At 45.5% G+C, this 19,215-nt stretch overlaps 1 protein-coding gene across 2 annotated transcripts in view; it reads left to right on the plus strand.

Moving 5' to 3' along the window:
• eipr1 (EARP complex and GARP complex interacting protein 1) overlaps nucleotides 1-19,215 on the plus strand; it is a 94,222-nt gene that overhangs the window by 4,717 nt on the left and 70,290 nt on the right. For both annotated transcript variants that reach the window (XM_085996408.1, XM_085996407.1), the window contains exon 2: nucleotides 8,677-8,760. In XM_085996408.1, coding sequence (XP_085852534.1) covers nucleotides 8,677-8,760 — 84 coding nt within the window. The remainder of the gene's footprint in view (nucleotides 1-8,676; nucleotides 8,761-19,215) is intronic.

Here is a 19,215-nt window from a genome sequence, read left to right on the forward strand (position 1 = left end):
AACCGATCAGGACACATTTGTTCACAGTCACACACAAAACTTGTAATTATTAAAATAAGCCAAGTAAGAAGATAAACATATATTGATTAAGAAATTCCTTAATAATTAAGATTCCATCTCTGTTAGTAATTTTAAGAGAGGACCTGTGGGGGGGAAAAAAATGAAAGAAATAACAAAAAAAAAACAATATTATGGGACCAGCAGGGAGAGATTGGAAAACCGATGGGATGATAACCATGCCATGGATAGCTTTATCATTAATACGTCTTATTTTGTGTAGGACTGTTATGCATTAACTATGGAGTGCTGCCTGTTGATTCTTTAACAATGTCAAATGTTCCAATACTTTGCGTATGGATTTATTAACACACCTAAGTAGAGTCTCCATTTTGAAACTGTATTTGCTTTCACCCCACCATGTCTACCATGAGGCTGATTGCCCCATCAGGGTACTGAGCAGCAGGTCAGTAGGCTTAAGCCTTCCTTCCCTCCTTGCAATCGTTTCCATTTTTTGTCATAAATTCACCTCACAGATTGGTCCTGGATCTCGCATGTGGGCCAAAGTTGCCTGCTTAGAAGTTCTGAGGCATGATTGAGAAATGTTTATACACATGTCAATAACAACTTGCATTTATATAGCACCTTTAACGTAATAAAAATGTCCCAAGGTGCTTAAAAGGAGCATTGTATCACTATACATCTTATACACAACTAACTCAACCTACATTGGGACAAAAATGCTTTTTATCCCTTCTCAACGAGGATTGGCTAAGTTTAGCAATCGCCCTTGGTTACTGGTATGAATCAATAAATGCCGATTGTATCTTCCAATCAGTGCAAATTGAGATCTCCTCTTGAGCTGTGCGAAGCCAAAATACCCCATTTGGGAGCAGCCTCCAGCATATCCGATTGGTTAGCCGTTGTTTAAGATGTTGAGTAGAGAGCACTAGGTCTGCAGTTTGATGCCAAAACTTTTCCCATTGACTTCCTTCAGCCTTGGGGAGCTCAAAATTCACCAAAAAGTCTAAAATACTGGCCCGTAATTTCCGATGGGAGGCTTCCTGCGTGCGGAGGCCTCCTATCGGGGAAAAAAAATCTACGCTCTTACCTGAGGGCTCCCGAGGTCTGGACACTTCCTCTCCTGGGCCTCTCCACAGATCACGTGGGCCAGGCCAGGGAAACTCCCTTCATACTTTTGACAGATAGACCTGTCAAAAGTATGAATAGAGATCACCCCAAAAAGACACCAAAACATTAAATACATTTTTTAAAAATCACATTTTTAAAATGAGTTAAAATTACATTAAATTAAATATTTTAAACAAAAATTAAATTTTTTGAAAAAATAATTAAAGTTTTTTACGGGGCTAAAAATAAACTTTAAAAAAAACTTTTTTTTAATTATAAATGAGTGGAAATTTTTTTATTTTTAAAAAACTTTTTTAAACCCTTATATGCTGATAAAAGCAGGCCTTACTCCTGCTTTTACCAGGCGTAAGATTTCTAAATGTTTTCAGCGAGCAGAGGTTCCGGAACTCTCCACCCGCAGAGGCCCTTCTCCAGGGCAGGCGTCCGATCTGTCAAGAGGATCGGAAATGCCGGTTTTCAGTGCATGCACTTCGCACGCCTGAAACCGGCATTTCCGATGTCCCTACGGGTATGGACACAGTGCGTACACACCTGTAGGGATTGGAAAATACGGGCTACTGAAAATAACAGTAAATGACAATCGACAACAAAAATTTGGAAGAGGCAACGCAAACAGAAGACTGTATTGTAAAGAAAATTGCGCTTGTGATGATTTGAATTCGTAGAATAGAGTGATGCTGCCCACTTGTACCAATGGCACTCTGCAAGTATCTTGAGAGTAGAGAACTAAAGCCATTAATACGCACTCAACTATGATAGCCTGCACATGTATATTGTATATTTTACTGAAATGCCCCGTGATTCACAGTTCATTGTTTTTGGTGTACTGTGCTGGTGGTTATCCTTGTGATGTGACATATTCTGTGATAAACCTGAACATGTACTTCTGAATGAAGAACAAGTTAAATGTTAATGTAACATTTTGGTTCTGTTACAAGTTGATACTTTTTGTTCTTTTGTACAGTACAACATTTTACAGTAATCCAGACTTTGAGGATAATTAGTTGAAACCTTATAACCTGTCTGTGATCTTACAATCACTTTTAGAATAAAGCAATGATTGTGATCTGCAGCCTGAAAATCAATTAAACAACTTGCAATTATATAGCACCTTTAAGCATCCCAAGGTGCTTCACAGGAGAATTATCAAACAAAATTTGATACTGTAGATATTAGGACAGGTGACCCAAAGCTTAGTCAAAGAAGTAAGTTTAAGGAGTGTCTTAAAGGAAAGGAGGCAGAGAGGTTTAGGGAGGGAATACCAGAGCTTCGAGCCTAGGCAACTGAAGACACAGCTACCAACGGTGGAGCAATTAAAATCGAGGACGTGCAAGAGGCCAGAATTGAAAGAGCACAGATATCTTGGGGGTGATTGTAGGGCTGGAAGAATTTGCAGAGACAGGGAGAGGCGAGGCCATGGAGGGATTTGAAAACAAGGATGAGAATTTAAATATCAAGGCATTGCCTGACCGCAAGCTAATGTAGGTCAGCGAGCACAGGGGTGATGGGCGAACAGGACTTGGTGCGAGTTAGGATACGGGCCGCAGAGTTTTGGATGAGCTCCAGTTTATGCAGGGTGTAAGATGGGAGGCTAGCCAGGAGAGTACTGGAATAGTCAAGTCTAGAAGTAACAAAGGCATGGGTGAGGGTTTCAGCAGCAGATAAACTGAGGCTGGGGCGTAGACTGGCGATGTTACGAAGGTGAAAGTAGGAGGTCTCGGTGATGGAGTGGATATGTGGTTGGAAGCTCATCGCAACCTTGGTGTCCTATTTGACCTTGAGAACAGTCAAGTTCAGCCTCAGATAGTGGCCAGGGAGAGGGATGGAGATGGTGGCTAGGGAGCAGAATTTGTTTTGGGGGCCAGAGACTATGGCTTTGGTCTTCCCAATATTTCATTGGAGGAAATTGCTGCTCATCCAATACTGGATGTCGGCCAAGCAGTCTGACAATTTAGAGACAGTGGAGGGGTCGAGAGAGGTGGTATGAGGTAGAACTGGGTGTTGTCAATGTACATGTGGAACCTGATGTCGTGTTTTTGGATGATGTCACCGAAGGGCAGCATGTAGATGAGAAATACGAGGAGGCCAAGGATGGATTCTTTGGGGACTCCAGAGATAATGGTGCGGGAGCAGGAAGCCATTGCAGGTGATTCTCTGGGTATGATTGGATAGATAGGAATGGAACCAGGCGAGGGCAGTCCCACTCAGCTGGACGTTGGAGGAGGTCAGTACGGTCAACCGCAGACAGGTCGAGAAGGTCACAGTCACGTAGGATATCATTTGTTAAGAGCTGTTTCAGAACTGTGGCGGGGTGGAATCCTGATTGGAGGGGCTCAAACATGGAGTAGCGGGTAAGATGGGCAGTAATTTGGGAGGCAACAACACGTTCAAGAACTTTGGAGAGGAAAGGCAGGTTGGAGATGGGGCGGTAGTTTGCAAGGACAATAGAATTGATGGGCCTTCAATAACCACAAAACTAGAAGTTATAGACTTAAACAAGTTGGCTTTTAGTCACTAAGATCAGAGCTAACATCTCAACACGCCGACTGGTTCACAGGAATGAGTCATACAGATCCTGGGATCTTTATGTAAGAGAAGTCAGGGGCGGAGCCAAGAGCCAAGACCTGGAACCTCCCAGGTTAGTTGGGAAAGAGGAAGTGAAACTATACACAGTGGGGGAGGGTAATATACATGAGTGCAAAACGAATACAGGATCAAGACAAACAGATTTCATTACAAGAATCAAGGTTTTTTTTTGAGGAGGGGATGATGGTGCCAGATTTGAAGAAGAGGGAACCGTTAACAATATCCGCTAACATGGGGGCAAGGAAGGGAATTGGGTTGGTCAGTTTGGTGGGAATAGGGTCGAAGGATCAGGAGGTGGGGTCTCACGGACAAGATGAGTTCGGAGTGGGCATGAGGGGAGATCGAGAAAGATGCAAGTTCAGAGCTAGGGCAGGGGGAAACCTTAGGGGAAGTTTGGCTTAGTGGGCTTGGGAAAGGGAGGGAAGCAGCAGAGGCAGCTGAACATGGGGTCTCGATCTTCATGACGCAGAAGTCCATGAGCTCCTCGCACATGTTGTTGGAGGTGAGGATGGATGGGGCAGGTCAGAAGGGTTTAAGGAGACGATTTTTAGTGGAGAAGGGAAACTGGGGGGTTATCTTAGCATTTCAGGATGATCCTGGGTGAGCAGCTTTGGCAGAGGAGAACACGACCTGATAGTGCTTTATGTGGTCCAGCCAGATCTGGCGATGAATGGCTAACCCAGTTGTCTGCCATAAACGCTCGAGTGTGCGTCCCTTGGACTTAAGGGTAGATGAGGGGCGTACCAGAGGGAACAACCAGGGTGAGAGAGAGTAATGGATTTATTGGGGGCAAAGGCATCAAAGGTGGAGGTGAGGGTGTGATTGAGCAAATCAGTAGCTGCAGAAATGTTGTGGTGAATGGAGGGTCAAAGGCGTGACAGTTGGAAATTTGAAAGTGCTGTTGTAAGTAACTTGGGGGAGAGCTTTTTCCGGTGGCGGACACAGAAGGAAGTGGGGTTGGAAGGGGGATGCGAGTGGAGAGAGATACAAGGAGTGATCAGAGATGGCCTTATTTGTGATTGACATGATGGAAATAGAGCGGCCTTGTGAGATGGCAAGATCGATGGGGTGGCCATGAGTATGGGTTGGGGAGTTTGTATGTTGGAGTTTATATGGATAGAAAGATTAAGGAAGGATGGGAGGGCAGTAAACTCTGAGGTAAGTACAGCAACCTCCCGCTGTTGAAACTGATGGAGGTTGAAATCATTGGGTTTGAGAAGTCGCTCGGTGTAGAGGCTGAAGGAAGAAAGCAGTGAAGATATTTCGGTGAGAAACTTGGCGCGGAGCTTGGGTAGGCAGTAGAGAACCAGAATTTTAAAGGAGAGGCGAGAGGTTTGGAACACGGTGAGGTGCTCAAAGGTGGAGAAGGTGCCAGAGGACTAGAAGGACAGTCCAAGGTGAGATTTGGTGATAAGGGCCACGCCGTCACTGCAGTGGTTTGGGCAGGGCAGGTAGTGGAAGCTGTAGCCAGGCTTCAGTAAGAGGCAAAGTGTCGGCACCCATGAGCCAAGTTTCTGCCAAGGCGATGATGTCAATGCAATCGTCCACAATTTTTGGCAAAGGCCTTGTTCTCAAGTGCACGGACATTCTGCAGGGAGATGCAGCGAAAGCCAGTGATTGTTGATCTGCTGGCAGAGTCCACAGGGTCAGCATTGGGAGGGGTGAAGTTGGCAAGATTAGCCCGAGCAGGCAGGTTGGGTGGGAAGGTCAGCGATCTACATCCTAGGATTTTGAAAGAGGTGCCCATTGGGATAGTGGACGCATTGGTTGTCATCTTCCAAAATTCTATAGATTCTGGAACAGTTCCTGCAGATTGGAGGATAGCAAATGTAACCCCGCTATTTAAGAAAGGAGGGAGAGAGAGAACGGGGAACTACAGACCTGTTCGCCTCACATCAGTAGTTGGGAAAATGCTGGAATCTATTATAAAGGTTGCAATAACTGGGCACTTAGAAACTAATAGTAAGATTGGGCAGAGTCAACATGGATTAATGAAAGGGAAATCCTGTTTGACAAACCTATTGGAGTTCTTTGAGGATGTAACTAGTGGAGTAGACAAATGGGAACCGGTAGATGTGGTGTATTTGGATTTTCAGAAGGCCTTCAATAAGATCCCACACAAGAGGTTGGTGAACAAAATTAGGGCACGTGGAATTGGGGGTAATATACTAGCATGGATTAAGAATTGGTTAATAGACAGAAAACAAAGAGTAGGGATAAATGGGTCTTTTTCAGGATGGCAGGCTGTGACTAGTGGGGTACCGCAAGGATCGGTGCTTGGGCACCAGCTATTCGCAATCTATATCAATGATTTGGATGAGGGGACTAAATGTAACATTTCCAAATTTGCTGATGATGCAAAGCTAGATGGCAGTGTCAGTTGCGAAGAGGATGTGAAGAGGCTTCAAGGGGATCTCGACAGGCTCAGTGACTGGGCGAGAACATGGCAGATGGAATATAATGTGGATAAATGTGAAGTTTGTAGATACTGAAAAGGATAGTATTTCCTAAATGGTGAATGATTGATTGGGGAATGCAGATGCTCAAAGGGACCTAGGTGTCCCTGTACATAAGTCACTGAAAGTGAATGTGCAGGTGCAGCAAGCCACTAGGTAGGCAAATGGTATGCTGGCCTTCATTACAAGAGGATTTGAGTACAGGAGTAAAGAAGTCTTACTCCAATTATATAGGGCCTTGGTGAGACCACACCTGGAGTACTGTGTACAATTTTGGTCTCCTTACCTAAGGAAGGATATACTTGCCATGGAGGGAGTGCAACGAAGGTTCACGAGATTGATTCCTGGGATGGCGGGACTGTCGTATGAGAAGAGATTGAGTAAACTAGGCCTGTATTCTCTTGAATTCAGAAGAATGAGAGGGGATCTCATTGAAGCATACAAATTTATTACAGGGTTTGATGGGGTGGATGGTGGGAGAATGTTTCCCTTGGCTGGGGAGTCTAGAACCAGGGGCCACAGCCTCAGGATAAAGGGTAGGCCATTCAGGACTGAGATGAGAAGAAATTTCTTCAGAGGGTGGTGAATCTTTGGAATTCTCTACCCCAGAGGGCTGTGGAGGCTCAGTCATTGGGTATATTCAAAACAGAAGTCGATAGATTTCTGACTAGTAAAGGCATCAATGGATATGGCGATAGGGCCGGTGAATGGAGTTGAGGCAGAAGATCAGCCATGATCTCATTGAATGGCGGAGCAGGCTCAAAGGGCCGAATGGCCTACTGCTGCTCCTATTTCTTCTGTTCTTGTGAGACATGAGGATGGGGCAGTTGGGGTTGCTGCTCGTAAGGAGGCAGTGAGGAGTGTCTCGATGGGCCCTTTGAAGAATGCTGAGAGGCACACAGGGACACTGGGCTTATCCAAGAGGGAGTCAAGCCTGGGATGCTGACAGGAGTGTCGGAAGGCAGAGGAATATTGAAGAGTTGGGATAGAAATTTGGGGGGGGCGGGTGCAAAGCACTCGAGAGAGAGAGAGAGAGAGAGAGAGGAGAAATAAAAGGAGGCATGACTGGGTAACAGGAAGGGGGGGGGGAGACGGGAGAGAAGAGCCCATGAGGGGTAAAGAGAAGAGAAAGAAAAAGGGAAGAAAGAAGTAATGGGCTCAAGTCTGGAGCAGCCGCCAAAATGCGTATGAAAGTGGACGCAGGGAAACACGGGTTACATCGGTAAGGCAATGGTTGGGATAGATATTTCCTGGTTGTAAACAGAGAATAAGGAGGCGACAATAAGAGAGAGTCCAAAGTTAGTCAGAGGTCCCAGGATGGGATGAATTTGGTTTGTCGATACTGAAAAGGATAGTGACTGGGATATAGAATGAATTATCTTTCAATTGAAAATAGGTTTATATGATATTTTCTCTAAATTTGTAAGAGGGGTGTTGGCTTGAGGTGGCTGCAAGATCACATGCCTGGAAGTTCTGAAGCCAGCCCTCTGACAGGCTTGAGCCAGGCAGGTCCACAGTTCTCCTGGTGTCCTGTGCAATATTTATCCTTCAACTATCCCCACCAAAACACGTTAACTGGTCATTCTTCTCATTGCTGTTTGTGAGTCTTTGCAATGCACAATTTGGCTGCTGTGTTTGCCTACAACAACAGTGAATGCTTCGCAAGTAATTGAAAATTATATGAAGCACTTCGGGATTTCCTGAAGCATGAAAGACACTATATGGGCCTGAATTTGCGGTCGGAGACTTCCCGTGGGCGGATGCCCCCGAACCGGAATAAAACTGCGAACCTACCTGATGGTCCTGGATCCACGGAGACTCGCACTCCTGGGCGTCTGCACGTACACATGCACAAAGGCCCACGTATCCCAGGGACACGTGGTTCGCAAGCACCACCGGGACCACGTGGGCCGGCCCAACCAATTGGAAAGGGGATTCTCATTATGCTTATGGGGATTCCATTTACGTACGGAATCCCCATAAGCTTACTAGGAATCACCCAAAAAATACACATACACAACACTGAAAACAAAATCATTACATGTTTAAAATTAATTAAAATACAATTTAATTAAACATTTAATACAAAAATTTAATTTTTTGAAAATTAAATTTAAACATATTTCAAGCGGCCAAAGATAACCTAAACTTATTTTACAGGTTTTTGAATGTTAAAATCATTTAAAAAAATTTATTTCAGAATTTATTTAAACCCTTACACTGGTAAAAGAAGGCCATACCATATGCCTGCTTTTACCAGGCGTAAGAGTTTCATGGGCACTCACTGGGCAGTAGTTGGGCAAATGTTTTGTGGTTATATGTGCCTTTTAAAGTTGAACACAGTTTCTATATTTTTGGCTAGTGGAAGTTATGATTGCTAAAGAGGACGGTAACTTTAAATCTATAGTTGGCATAAAGCAAACCCATGAGATAATGCAATGACAAGACTGCAAAGTTACAGAATTGTATTATTTTTATTTTGCAGGCACGTGCCTTAACACCACAGACTGCAGAAACCGATGCAATCAGGTTCCTGGTTGGCACTCAATCTCTAAAGTATGATAATCAGGTGAATATCATTGACACATTATGGCATGAAACTTAGCAAGTGTTTTTATGAATAATGATGAAATCATAAAATAAACAATTATGCATAATGGGGGGAATTTTAACCCCCCCACGACGGACAGGCGGGAGAGAATAAAACTAGTTTTAACAGAAGTGGGTTGGGGGACGGATGACTAACCTGCTTTTGAGAGTTGGCACAGTTATTTAAATATGCTAATGAGGCTGTGCGTGATTCAAATTTGAACAGATTTTTTGATTTAATGGCTACGGGCCAGGTTTCCCAGGGTTGCAGAAACCCGACAGCTGAAGGGAGACGAGAAAGGTCGGATCCATCAGGTAAGGGCCTTTCCAGCACTGCTTGTGGGCCAGGAGGAGCAGGAGTGCGTCCCCCCCCGCCCCCCCCCTCCCCCCCCAGCACCCTCGAGCAAACCTGCTTTCCTCCCCGCGATTGGCCTCCCTCGTCACGATCCGAAGCCCCTCCCCTGCGATCTCTTTCTTCCAAAACCCACAATCCCACCCCGGCGCGCGATCCCCCCACCCCAGCAAGCGACTCCCCCCACCCAAGTGCGCAACCCCAGTGCGCAATCCCCCTGCCCGGCCCCCGATCCGCAATTCACCCCCCGCCCCCCCCAACCCTGGATCGTGATCCCCCCTCCACCCCAGATTGCAATCCCCTCCACCCCAGATTGCAATCCCCTCCACCCCGGATCGTGATCCTCCCTCACCCCTTGGCCCCCAATCCCTCCAGCCGGCCCCCCGGCAGGCAACAACCCCCCCCCCTCTCTCTGCCTCCCCTCCCATCTCAAGCATCTCAATTTGGCTAGCTGATGGCCGGGAAACAGAGAAAAGCATTCAATTGCGGTCCTGCCGTTAAATTTGTCAGGAACTCCATGTTGCTCGCATTTCTGAGTTTCCCGGCATCTGCGACCCCACCTCCCTCACTCCCTCCCCACCTCCCGTAAATATTCAGGCCAATAAATCAGAACTGCAGGCATGCAATCATTTTTAAAATCCTGGGATTGACTGTTCAGCGGCTGATCCTAGCATACAGTGCATTGGCTAAGTTTGAGGAGGCCAGAAACTCTCGATAGCCATTATCCCAGTTTTGGTTAGTGAAAATGTAGAACGTGTTATTTTTGGTTGTTTACATTTAAAAAAATTAAGTGAACTGACATGGGTCGTAAGATGATTCCTTTCACCTTTTTCAGTTTATTCATTTGAAGTTAGTTTGACTGCTATTAATTAGAAGATGAGACAGTTCATCTTTTGTATCCTACGGTGTGAAATTCCATGCTTGCCTGGGCTTCAGTGAAGTGGAGAGTGGTTTATGCATTAACTAGCCTGAGCAAAATGGTTGTAAATGATAATTAAAGCAAACAAGCAGGGGATTAAACGTATTACTGTATTGAGATTCAACTGTGCTAGGTGCAGAACAAACTGGATGAGGTGAAACTGTGTGTGTGCGCGCGTTGTGTGTGTATACACTGGCATTTACCAACAGATTGGGACTTTCATGTGCATCAGGGGCCATTCTCAATTATAGGCTTGAGTGCCTAATTCTGCAAACTGCTCGCACTCGATTCAGAGGTCAATGTTTCCTGCTTTCACTCGCCCACACCCACATCTACCACTTTCCAGTGCTCCAAAATACATTAATAAAAGAGGACTGTGTAAAATCAGCAAAAAATGGCAGTCTTTGATTTTATTTCCCCCACAGCTTTGATTTATTTTTTCAAAATCTCATGAAGCTTTTTTTGAAGAAGGTAAAAAGGAAGCCAGGTGGCTGTGTTTGGAGAAAAATTATTGGCAGAGGAAAGGCTGTACTTGGGAAAGGATTGAAGGAGCTTGTGTAAGCCTGCATTGCTCGGCTTTCCTACAGCTCAGCAAGTTTATCCAGTTGAGTGGCTGAGCTATTTGGGTCAGGAAGATCCCAGATTTATGTTGGCTGAATTCAGCTGGGGAGGGGTAGAGGAGCTGCAATTGGCCTCAGTGGCCCTGGGGAGAGGAGCATTGGTTCTGATGCCCACTCCTGATTGCTATTGAGTAAATCCCTGTTGGAAGTGTGCATTTGTCAATACTGAGTGAGGAAAGATCAGGCTCCGATGCTGTCAACTAGTCTGCTGGCGCTCCCTGTCAGGCTCACTCATGTGTAGTGGACACTTGGAAGCAGTAACGAAAGGTAATTGGGCCTCGTGGAATTGTGCATCGTCAAGGATTCATGCCTTGAAGAGGGAAACATTGATGAGAAAAAAAATAAAGCATCCCTCAATGTTCTAATTGTGGTCCTTAGCCAAACGTTACTGAGTATCTCCTCTATAAGGTTTATGGTGGGTGGGGGGGGGGGGGGGAAGGATTTCAGAAAAGCTATTTGAAAAATTGGAAATTACAATTTGTTCTTTAGCAGTTTCCTCTGCAAGTTAAGTGCAGTATAGAGCAGTTAAATGTGAACACAAAATTACCTATAACTTATTAATGTGATAATCTGAAATATGCAAAATGGCATCTAGGATTTGCATTAATTTAGAATAGTATGCATTCATAATTTACTAGCTCATGCTTCGCTTAAAGAAGAATGCTTTGTTTTGAGACTGCAAATTCTTAATCTGAGGGCAAGAATTAAAAGGTGAATGAATGAGAGGGGTCTGGGTGAAAACTCTTAAATATGCTGCGATCACATCACTCCTGCCACTGTCTAATGCACCTATTGCTAATTCAAGTCTTTACAGAGGGAAATGTGCTTTAATTTGGCTCATATCTAGTGAAATAAATTTTCACAGTAGAATAGACTAACAATGAACTTCAGTTTCGCTAATGCATTGTCCGATTTTATGTCTAACAATGGGGAAAAATCTTTATCCTTTAATATTATTATACACTCATTTAAACTGCTAGAAATGTAGAATGTTATAACAAACAGGCCATTCGGGTCAATAAGTCTCCACTGATTGTTTTTCTCCACATAATCCATTTACTCTAATCCAACTATCCTGCTTACTCCCCATAACTTTTAACAGTCCTCATTTTCAAGGAATTTCTACTAAAGTGAGAGAAAATACAGAATATTTTATGCGATAATGAGTGTTAAAAGGGCTTAAAGCCACATCTTTTTTCTCCTAAATTCTCCGTTAAACATTAAAAAAGTTAATAAATGATATATAGTAAAAAATATTTCACTTGCTTCTCCCCCACCCTTAAAGTCTATGGGAGAAAAGTTGAGTCGTGCCCCGAAAAAATTAGCACCCCCACGGCCGAAATTGAGTGGTAGCGCCCCAAGAGGGAAGCGGGGCGCTACGTGCCGCAGTACTGGTGGTCTTCCTCCCCTTAAAGAGGAGGGGCCTTGCGCAACGCAACCTGGAGCCCAGCAGGGCCACCGGGATCGGAGTGCCGGCAAAAGAGCCCGGCACTCTAGAAGTGCTGGGCTCATGGAGCGCAGCCGGCACTCCGCGGGGGTCGGGGGGTGCCCAGGCGGCCAGGGACGGCAGCAGACGCAGGTGCTGGCAGGTGGCCAGCAACAAAAATGGCCGCCTGGCAACTCTCCTTTAAATAGCGCTGCCCCGGCCGCAGGTAGGCCTCCCTGACCCCGTCGGACATGGCGTCTGGTGCTAAGTCGGGCGCTACCGAAGTTCGCGGCCGGGGCACTGCGCACGGTGATGATGGCAGCGCCGCGGGGCGCTAACGGTTACCGTCGCCACTAACCTCCCGCTGAATTTCGCGGGAGGCGTTGGCGGTGCTGCACCTGGGCGCTAGTTGTTTTGCGCCCCGTTAGTGCCCTCTTAGAGCGCTAACGGGAGGCGCAAAGCAACCGAATTTTTTCCCTCTGTTTAAAAATGTGTATGTACCATTCACCAGAAAAGCCAAATTTCTTAATCAAACAGAGAGTCACCAGTTCAGATATCTTTCCCTCCAGCTGCTATTAGGAACAGGAATACGCCATTCAACCCATTGAGCCTGACCTGCCATTCGTCTAGATTATGGCTGATCTGTACCTTAGCTCTATTGACCAGCCATTGCTCCATATCCCTTGATACCCTTACCTAACAAAAACTTATCGATCTCAGTCTTTGAAAATTTGAATTAACCGAGCATCCACCATAGCCTTTTGGGGGGAGAGTTCCAGATTTCCACCACCCTTTGTGTGGAAAAAGTGCTTCCTGATTCCACTCCTGAATAGCCTAACTCTAATTTTTTTTAATTTGTTCATGGGATGTGGGCGTCGCTGGCAAGGCCAGCATTTATTGCCCATCCCTAGTTGCCCTTGATAGGGTGGTGGTGAGCTACCTTCTTGAACCGCTGCAGTCCGTGTGGTGAAGGTACTCCCACAGTGCTGTTAGGGAGGGAGTTCCAGGAGTTTGACCCAGCGACGGTGAAGGAACGGCGATATACTTCTAAGTCAGGAAGGCATGTTCCCATGCTCCTGCTGCCCTTGTCCTTCTAGGTGGAAGAGGTCGCGGGTTTGGGAGGTGCTACCGAAGAAGCCTTGGCGAGTTGTTGCAGTGCATCTTGTAGATGGTACACACTGCAGCCACGGTACGCCGGTGGTGGAGGGAGTGAATGGTTAAGGTGGTGAATGGGGTGCCAATCAAGCGGGCTGATTTGTCTTGGATGGTGACGAGCTTCTTGAGTGTTGTTGGAGCTGCACTCGTCCAGGCAAGTGGAGAGTATTCCATCACACTCCTGACTTGTACCTTGTAGATGGTGGAAAGGCTTTGGGGAGTCAGGAGGTGAGACACTCGCCGCAGAATACTCCGCCTCTGACCTGCTCTTGTTGCCACAGTATTTATGTGGCTGGTCCAGTTAAGTTTCTGGTCAATGGTGACCCCCAGGATGTTGATGGTGGGAGATTCAGCAATGGTAATGCCGTTGAATGTCAAGGGGCAGTGGTTAGACGCTCGCTTTTTGGAGATAGTCATTGCCTGGCACTTGTGTGGTGCGAATGTTACTTCCCACTTATCAGCTCAAGCCTGAATGTTGTCCAGTTCTTGTTGCATGCGGGCATGGACTGCTTCATTATCTGAGGAGTTGTGAATGGCACTGAACACTGTGCATTCAGCAGCGAACATCTCCACTTCTGACCTTTTGATGGAGGGAAGGTCATTGATGAAGAAGCTGAAGATGGTTGGGCCGAGGACACTGCCCTGAGGAACTCTTGCAGCGATGTCCTGGGGCTGTGATTGACCTCCGATCTCCAACCACCACAACCATCTTCCTTTGTGCTAGGCATGACTCCTGCCAGTGGAGACTTTTCCCCCCGATTCCCATTGACTTCAGTTTTACTAGGGCTCCTTGATGCCACACTCGGTCAAATGCTGCCTTGATGTCAAGGGCAGTCACTCTCCCCTCACCTCTGGAATTCAGCTCTTTTGTCCATGTTTGGACCAAGGCTGCAATGAAGTCTGGAGCCGAGTGGTCCAGGTGGAACCCAAACTAGGCATCAGTGAGCAGGTTATTGGTGAGAAAGTGCTGCTTGATAGCACTGTCGACGACACCTTCCATCACTTTGCTGCTGATTGAGAGTAGATTGATGGGGCGGTAATTGGCTGGATTGGATTTGTCCTACTTTTTGTGGACAGGGCATACCTGGGCAGTTTTCCACATTGTCGGATAGATGCCAGTGTTATAACTGTACTGGAACAGCTTGGCTAGAGGCGCGGCTAGTTCTGGAGCACAAGTCTTCAGCACGACAGCCAGGATGTTGTCGGGGCCCATAGCCTTTACTGTGTCCCGTGCGCTCAGCCGTTTCTGATATCCCGTGGAGTGAATTGAATTGGCTGTAGACTGGGTTCTGTGGTGATGGGGACCTCAGGAGGAGGCCGATATGGATCATCCACTCAGCACTTCTGGCTGAAGATGATTGCAAACGCTTCAGCTTTGTCTTTTGCACTCGCTTGCGGGAACGATCGGTTATGTTGCTGGACTAGTAATCCAGAGGCTAAGATTGTACACCCTTGTTCTCGATTGCCGCACCAGAGGAAATATTTTCTCTATCTATCCTTAAGAATCCCTTTATCATTTTAAACAACTCAATTAGATCAACCCTCAACCATCTAAACTCAAGGGAATACAAGCCACGTTTATGCAACCTGTCCTCCTATAATTCAGCCCTTTAAGTTCTGGTATTCTGGTGAATCTGCATTGTACCCCCTCCAAGGCCAATATATCCTTCCAGAGGTGGGGTGCCCAAAATTGAACATCTGCTGCAGATTTTGGACAACTGAACCATAACTTTTTCCCCTTTGCATTGCAGCCATCCTGAAATAAAGGCTAATATTTCATTTGCGTTTTTGCTCCTGTGCACTAGCTTTTAGTGACTTGTGTACTTGGACACGCCAATCTCTTTGCTCCTCCACAGTTCCTAGTCTCTCGCGATGAAGAAAGTATTCACATTTCTCTTTCTTGGATCTAAAGTCATTTACCTCACGCTTCCCCACATTGATCTCCGTCTGCCATAGTTGTGTCCACTCACTTGCTCCATCTATGTCCTGCTGTAGCTTCCCGCTTCCATCTACACAACTTACTGTGCCTCCCAACTTAGTGTCATCTGTAAACTTGGATATACAGCCTTCTATTCCTTCATCCATGTCATTGATATATATGGTGAAACACTGAGGCCCCAGTACAGGGGAACACCACTTGTCACATCCTGCCAATCACAATACATTCCCTTTATCTCTACTCTCTGCCTCCTACCTCCCAACCAATTACCAACCCATATCAAAAGATTACCTCCAATTCCGTGTGCTTTTAATTTTGCTAATAATCTCATGTGCGGAACTGTATCGAATGTCACCTGGAAGTCAATATAGACAACATCCATAGACACGTCCCTAACCACTGACGTAAGAAAACTACTAGGCACTTGGTCTGAGTATTAAACAAGGCTTTAATCAACTGTTTTTCAACATGGAGATCTAGTTGTGTCCTTCACTAGTTCCTGTTAAAGAATGTCCTGAGCAAGCTGGGCCCGTGCCCGAGTATTTATACTCTCCCTGGACAGCGCCACCAGCAGGCCGCCCAGTATTACTTCATAAGTCATTTCCACATGAAGGACAAGATTCATGTCAGCCACCATGTTAGTGACCTCAAAAAAATTCAACTAATTTGTCAGACATTACCTACCCTTCACAAATCCATGCTGACTCTTTGATCTTTAACAAACTTCAGGAGAATATTCCATTAGCCTTTTTTGCTCCTGTGCATTAGCTTTTAGTGATTTGTACACTTGAACACCCAAATCTCTCTGTTCCTCCACAGCTCCTAGTCTCTCGCCATGAAGAAAATATTCTAATTTCTCTTTCTTGGATCCAAAGTCATTTACCTCACAGTATAGACAGACTGGTGAAATGGGCAGAATAATGCAGAGATGTGTGAAGTGATTTATTTTGGTAGGAAGAATGAGGAGCGGCAATATAAACTAAATTTTAACGGGAGTGCAGGAACACAAATCTTTGAAGGTGGCCGGACAAGTTGTTAAGGCTGTTAAAAAGGCATACGGGATCCTTGGTTTTACAACTAGAGGTACAGAGTACAAAAGTAAGAAAGTTATGTTAAAACTTTATAAAACACTGGTTAGGCCCCAGCTGGAGTATTGTGTTCAATTCTGGGCACCACACTTTAGGAAGGATGTCAAGGCCTTGGAGAGGGTGCGGAGGAGATTTACTAGAATGGTACCAGTGATGAAAGACTTCAGTTATGTGGCGAGATTAGAGAAACTGGGGCTGTTCTCCTTAGAGCAGAGCAGAGTAGGTTAAGGGGAGATTTGACAGAGGTGCTCAAAATGTTGAACCGTTTTGATAGAGTAAATAACTGTTTCCAGTGGCAGAAGGGTCGGTAACCAGAGGACACAGATTGAAGGTGATTGGCAGAAGTACCAGAGGCGGCATGAGGAAACTTTTTTTTACGCAGCGATTTGTTATGATCTGGAATTTACTGCCCGAAAGGGCGATGGAAGCAGATTCAATAACAACTTTCAAAAGGGAATTGGATAAATACTTGAAGTGTAAAAATTTGTAGGGGAGTGGGACGAATTGGATAGCTCTTTCAAAGAGCCGGCATGGGCCGAATGGCCTCCTTCTGTGCTTTGTCATTCTATGATTCTGTAGCCCTTCAGAATCTGCTAGATTTCACTTGTATTTATTTAAGCTTTTATTTTGGCTTGATACTGTCTCTTACCTCTGACCACGGCTGCTTAACTGCACAAGTGAAGCTTTTGTCTTTTAGTGGTATGTACTGGTCTTGTATTGTGCCAAATATGTATTTGAATACTTCCTACTGTTTATCTGTAGGTTTACCAATTAACAGTTCAACCCTGTCTACTGTGGTCAATTTGGTTCTTACCCCTTCAAATTCTGCCTTACTTCAATTTAAAACTTTGGTTTGTGACTCTCCCATCTCGCTCTCAAACATAATATCATATTATAGTCACTTATCATCAGATTGTTAACTAATTCTGGCTTGTTTCTCATTACTCAATGTTCTATGGGCCGTTTTGATTTTGGTTCTAAAACACATTGTCCTGAATATATTCCAGTGACATCAATGACTAGGAATACCTGAATGCACCCAAAGCAGCCCTATTTGCATCAGAAAGATGAGGGAGGCCCCTCAGCCCATCCTACCATCTTGCCCATCAGTGTCTACCTGCCTCTTGAGTTATTGTCTGTAATCAAAGGTTCTCAAATGATTTCTGACATCCGCGCTGAATTTGCCTTTTACCACCTTGTACATAAGTCACCTTGTCCTGCAATTATGTTTAAACATGAAGTCGTGCTCAGGATTAACCTTTTCTATTCCACTTTGCACTTCGCATGCCTCTGTGAAGTCCCCTTTTATTTACCTCCTTTCAAGGCTTGAGTTTTTCGAACCTTTCCTCATAACTTGGTTCTCTAAAACTAGGGCTGAGCCTTCTGGCCTTGCTCTGCATCACTTCCAGGGTTTGAATGTTTCCTTTGTGCCTCAGTGACTAGAACTGAATGTAGTCGTCAAGGTATGACCTGACCCGAGCACTATACAGCTTCAGCATGACTTTAATGGGACCTCAAATTTAGACTGACTGGCAGCACAAATTATTGGTCGTAGACTTTCCTTCTCTTTAATGTTTCACTTATTTTTGGTTGCATTTCAAATTTATCTGCTCTTCACAAAACATGTGAGGGGAGATTTTACTGGGTCTGCACGCAGGCCGCTGGATTTCCTGGGCACGGCAAATATCAGAAAAACGGGCCTGTCTGAACACATGACGACTGTAAAGAAACCGTCCGATTGTCCTATATTAATTTTAAATAGAAGGAAAATTGAGTGAGTTCCTTTACAGGTGTGTGCAGTTTTCTGATATTTGCTATGCTGAGGTAATCCAGTGCGCCTGGGTGCAGACCCAGGAAAATCTCCCTGTAACCTGTTCTCAGATTCGAAAATATATATTGGGGCTTTTATTAAATGATATCACAGATATGGAGGTGAGCAACACCATAGAAAATTGTGGCGTTATGTAAGATTTGCATAATTTCTACATTTCCCCGAGGTTGTTATTAATAAACGGGACCCTGCGTGGACATTTTAAATCAAAAAGGGTACCCAAGATGGCGTCCGTGCCTCGTGGCAGAAAGCCTGTGAGATTTAAAAACTGGACTCTGCAACGCAGACAGCTTGTGGATCGAAACCAAAGCTGCAGTTTCTGTGAAGAGAGACTTTGTATTTTGAAACCAGACAGGACTTTGAATTATGTATTAGACCGAATTGAAGACAAATCTAAATTCAGTTAGGCCTATAGTTAAGGCCATCAAGCAGTTTACATATATAATTGGAAACCGATTAAGAGAGCCATCGAGGCTGGACAGGCCCATCAAGGAACATTCATGACAAAACAAGTCAATTATCGGGCCGGTAGACGCGATTACCGGCCATCTAGAAACAGTTAGTATGGATTGCTACCATTATTTAAAATAGCCCGCCAAGATTAAGACAAAGAACTAACCTGATTTGGCGCGCAGGTAAGGGTTTTCGAAAAGAGTATAATTGAAGGCCCCGGGTAGCAATCGCTCTCTTCTCTGCTCTGCTCTTCTGCCCCTCGCCCTCGTGGCTGTCGCTCTTTCCCCGTTCCCGCGCTTACCCCTGGCCTCTGCCCGTGCCTTTTGCCACTCCATCTGGAAATCGCCCAGGCACTGCATCGGGCGGACACGGACAATTCAGGCCAGGCGAGGCGGGACGCGACGAGGGGAGGAGGGAAGACCAACTGAGGAAGACCAACTGAGGGTAGGCTTCGAATCATCGGGCCTTCAGCCTCAGCCAACCTGCGACTATCTTCACACAAACTCAAACTGTCGGCCGAAGAAGAGGAATCATCCCTGCAAGGTAAAGTACCCAAACAGAGACTTTAACTTTGGGGTACTCGAATCTGGACAACGCCCTAGCAGCACCTGGAGACCACGTGACGACGGCAGGTTCCAGAGAGCACCAAGAG

This window comes from Somniosus microcephalus, chromosome 9 (genome assembly GCF_052327205.1).
Source record: "Somniosus microcephalus isolate GS21.2 chromosome 9, FLI_Smic_1.0, whole genome shotgun sequence".
Taxonomy (NCBI): domain Eukaryota; kingdom Metazoa; phylum Chordata; class Chondrichthyes; order Squaliformes; family Somniosidae; genus Somniosus; species Somniosus microcephalus.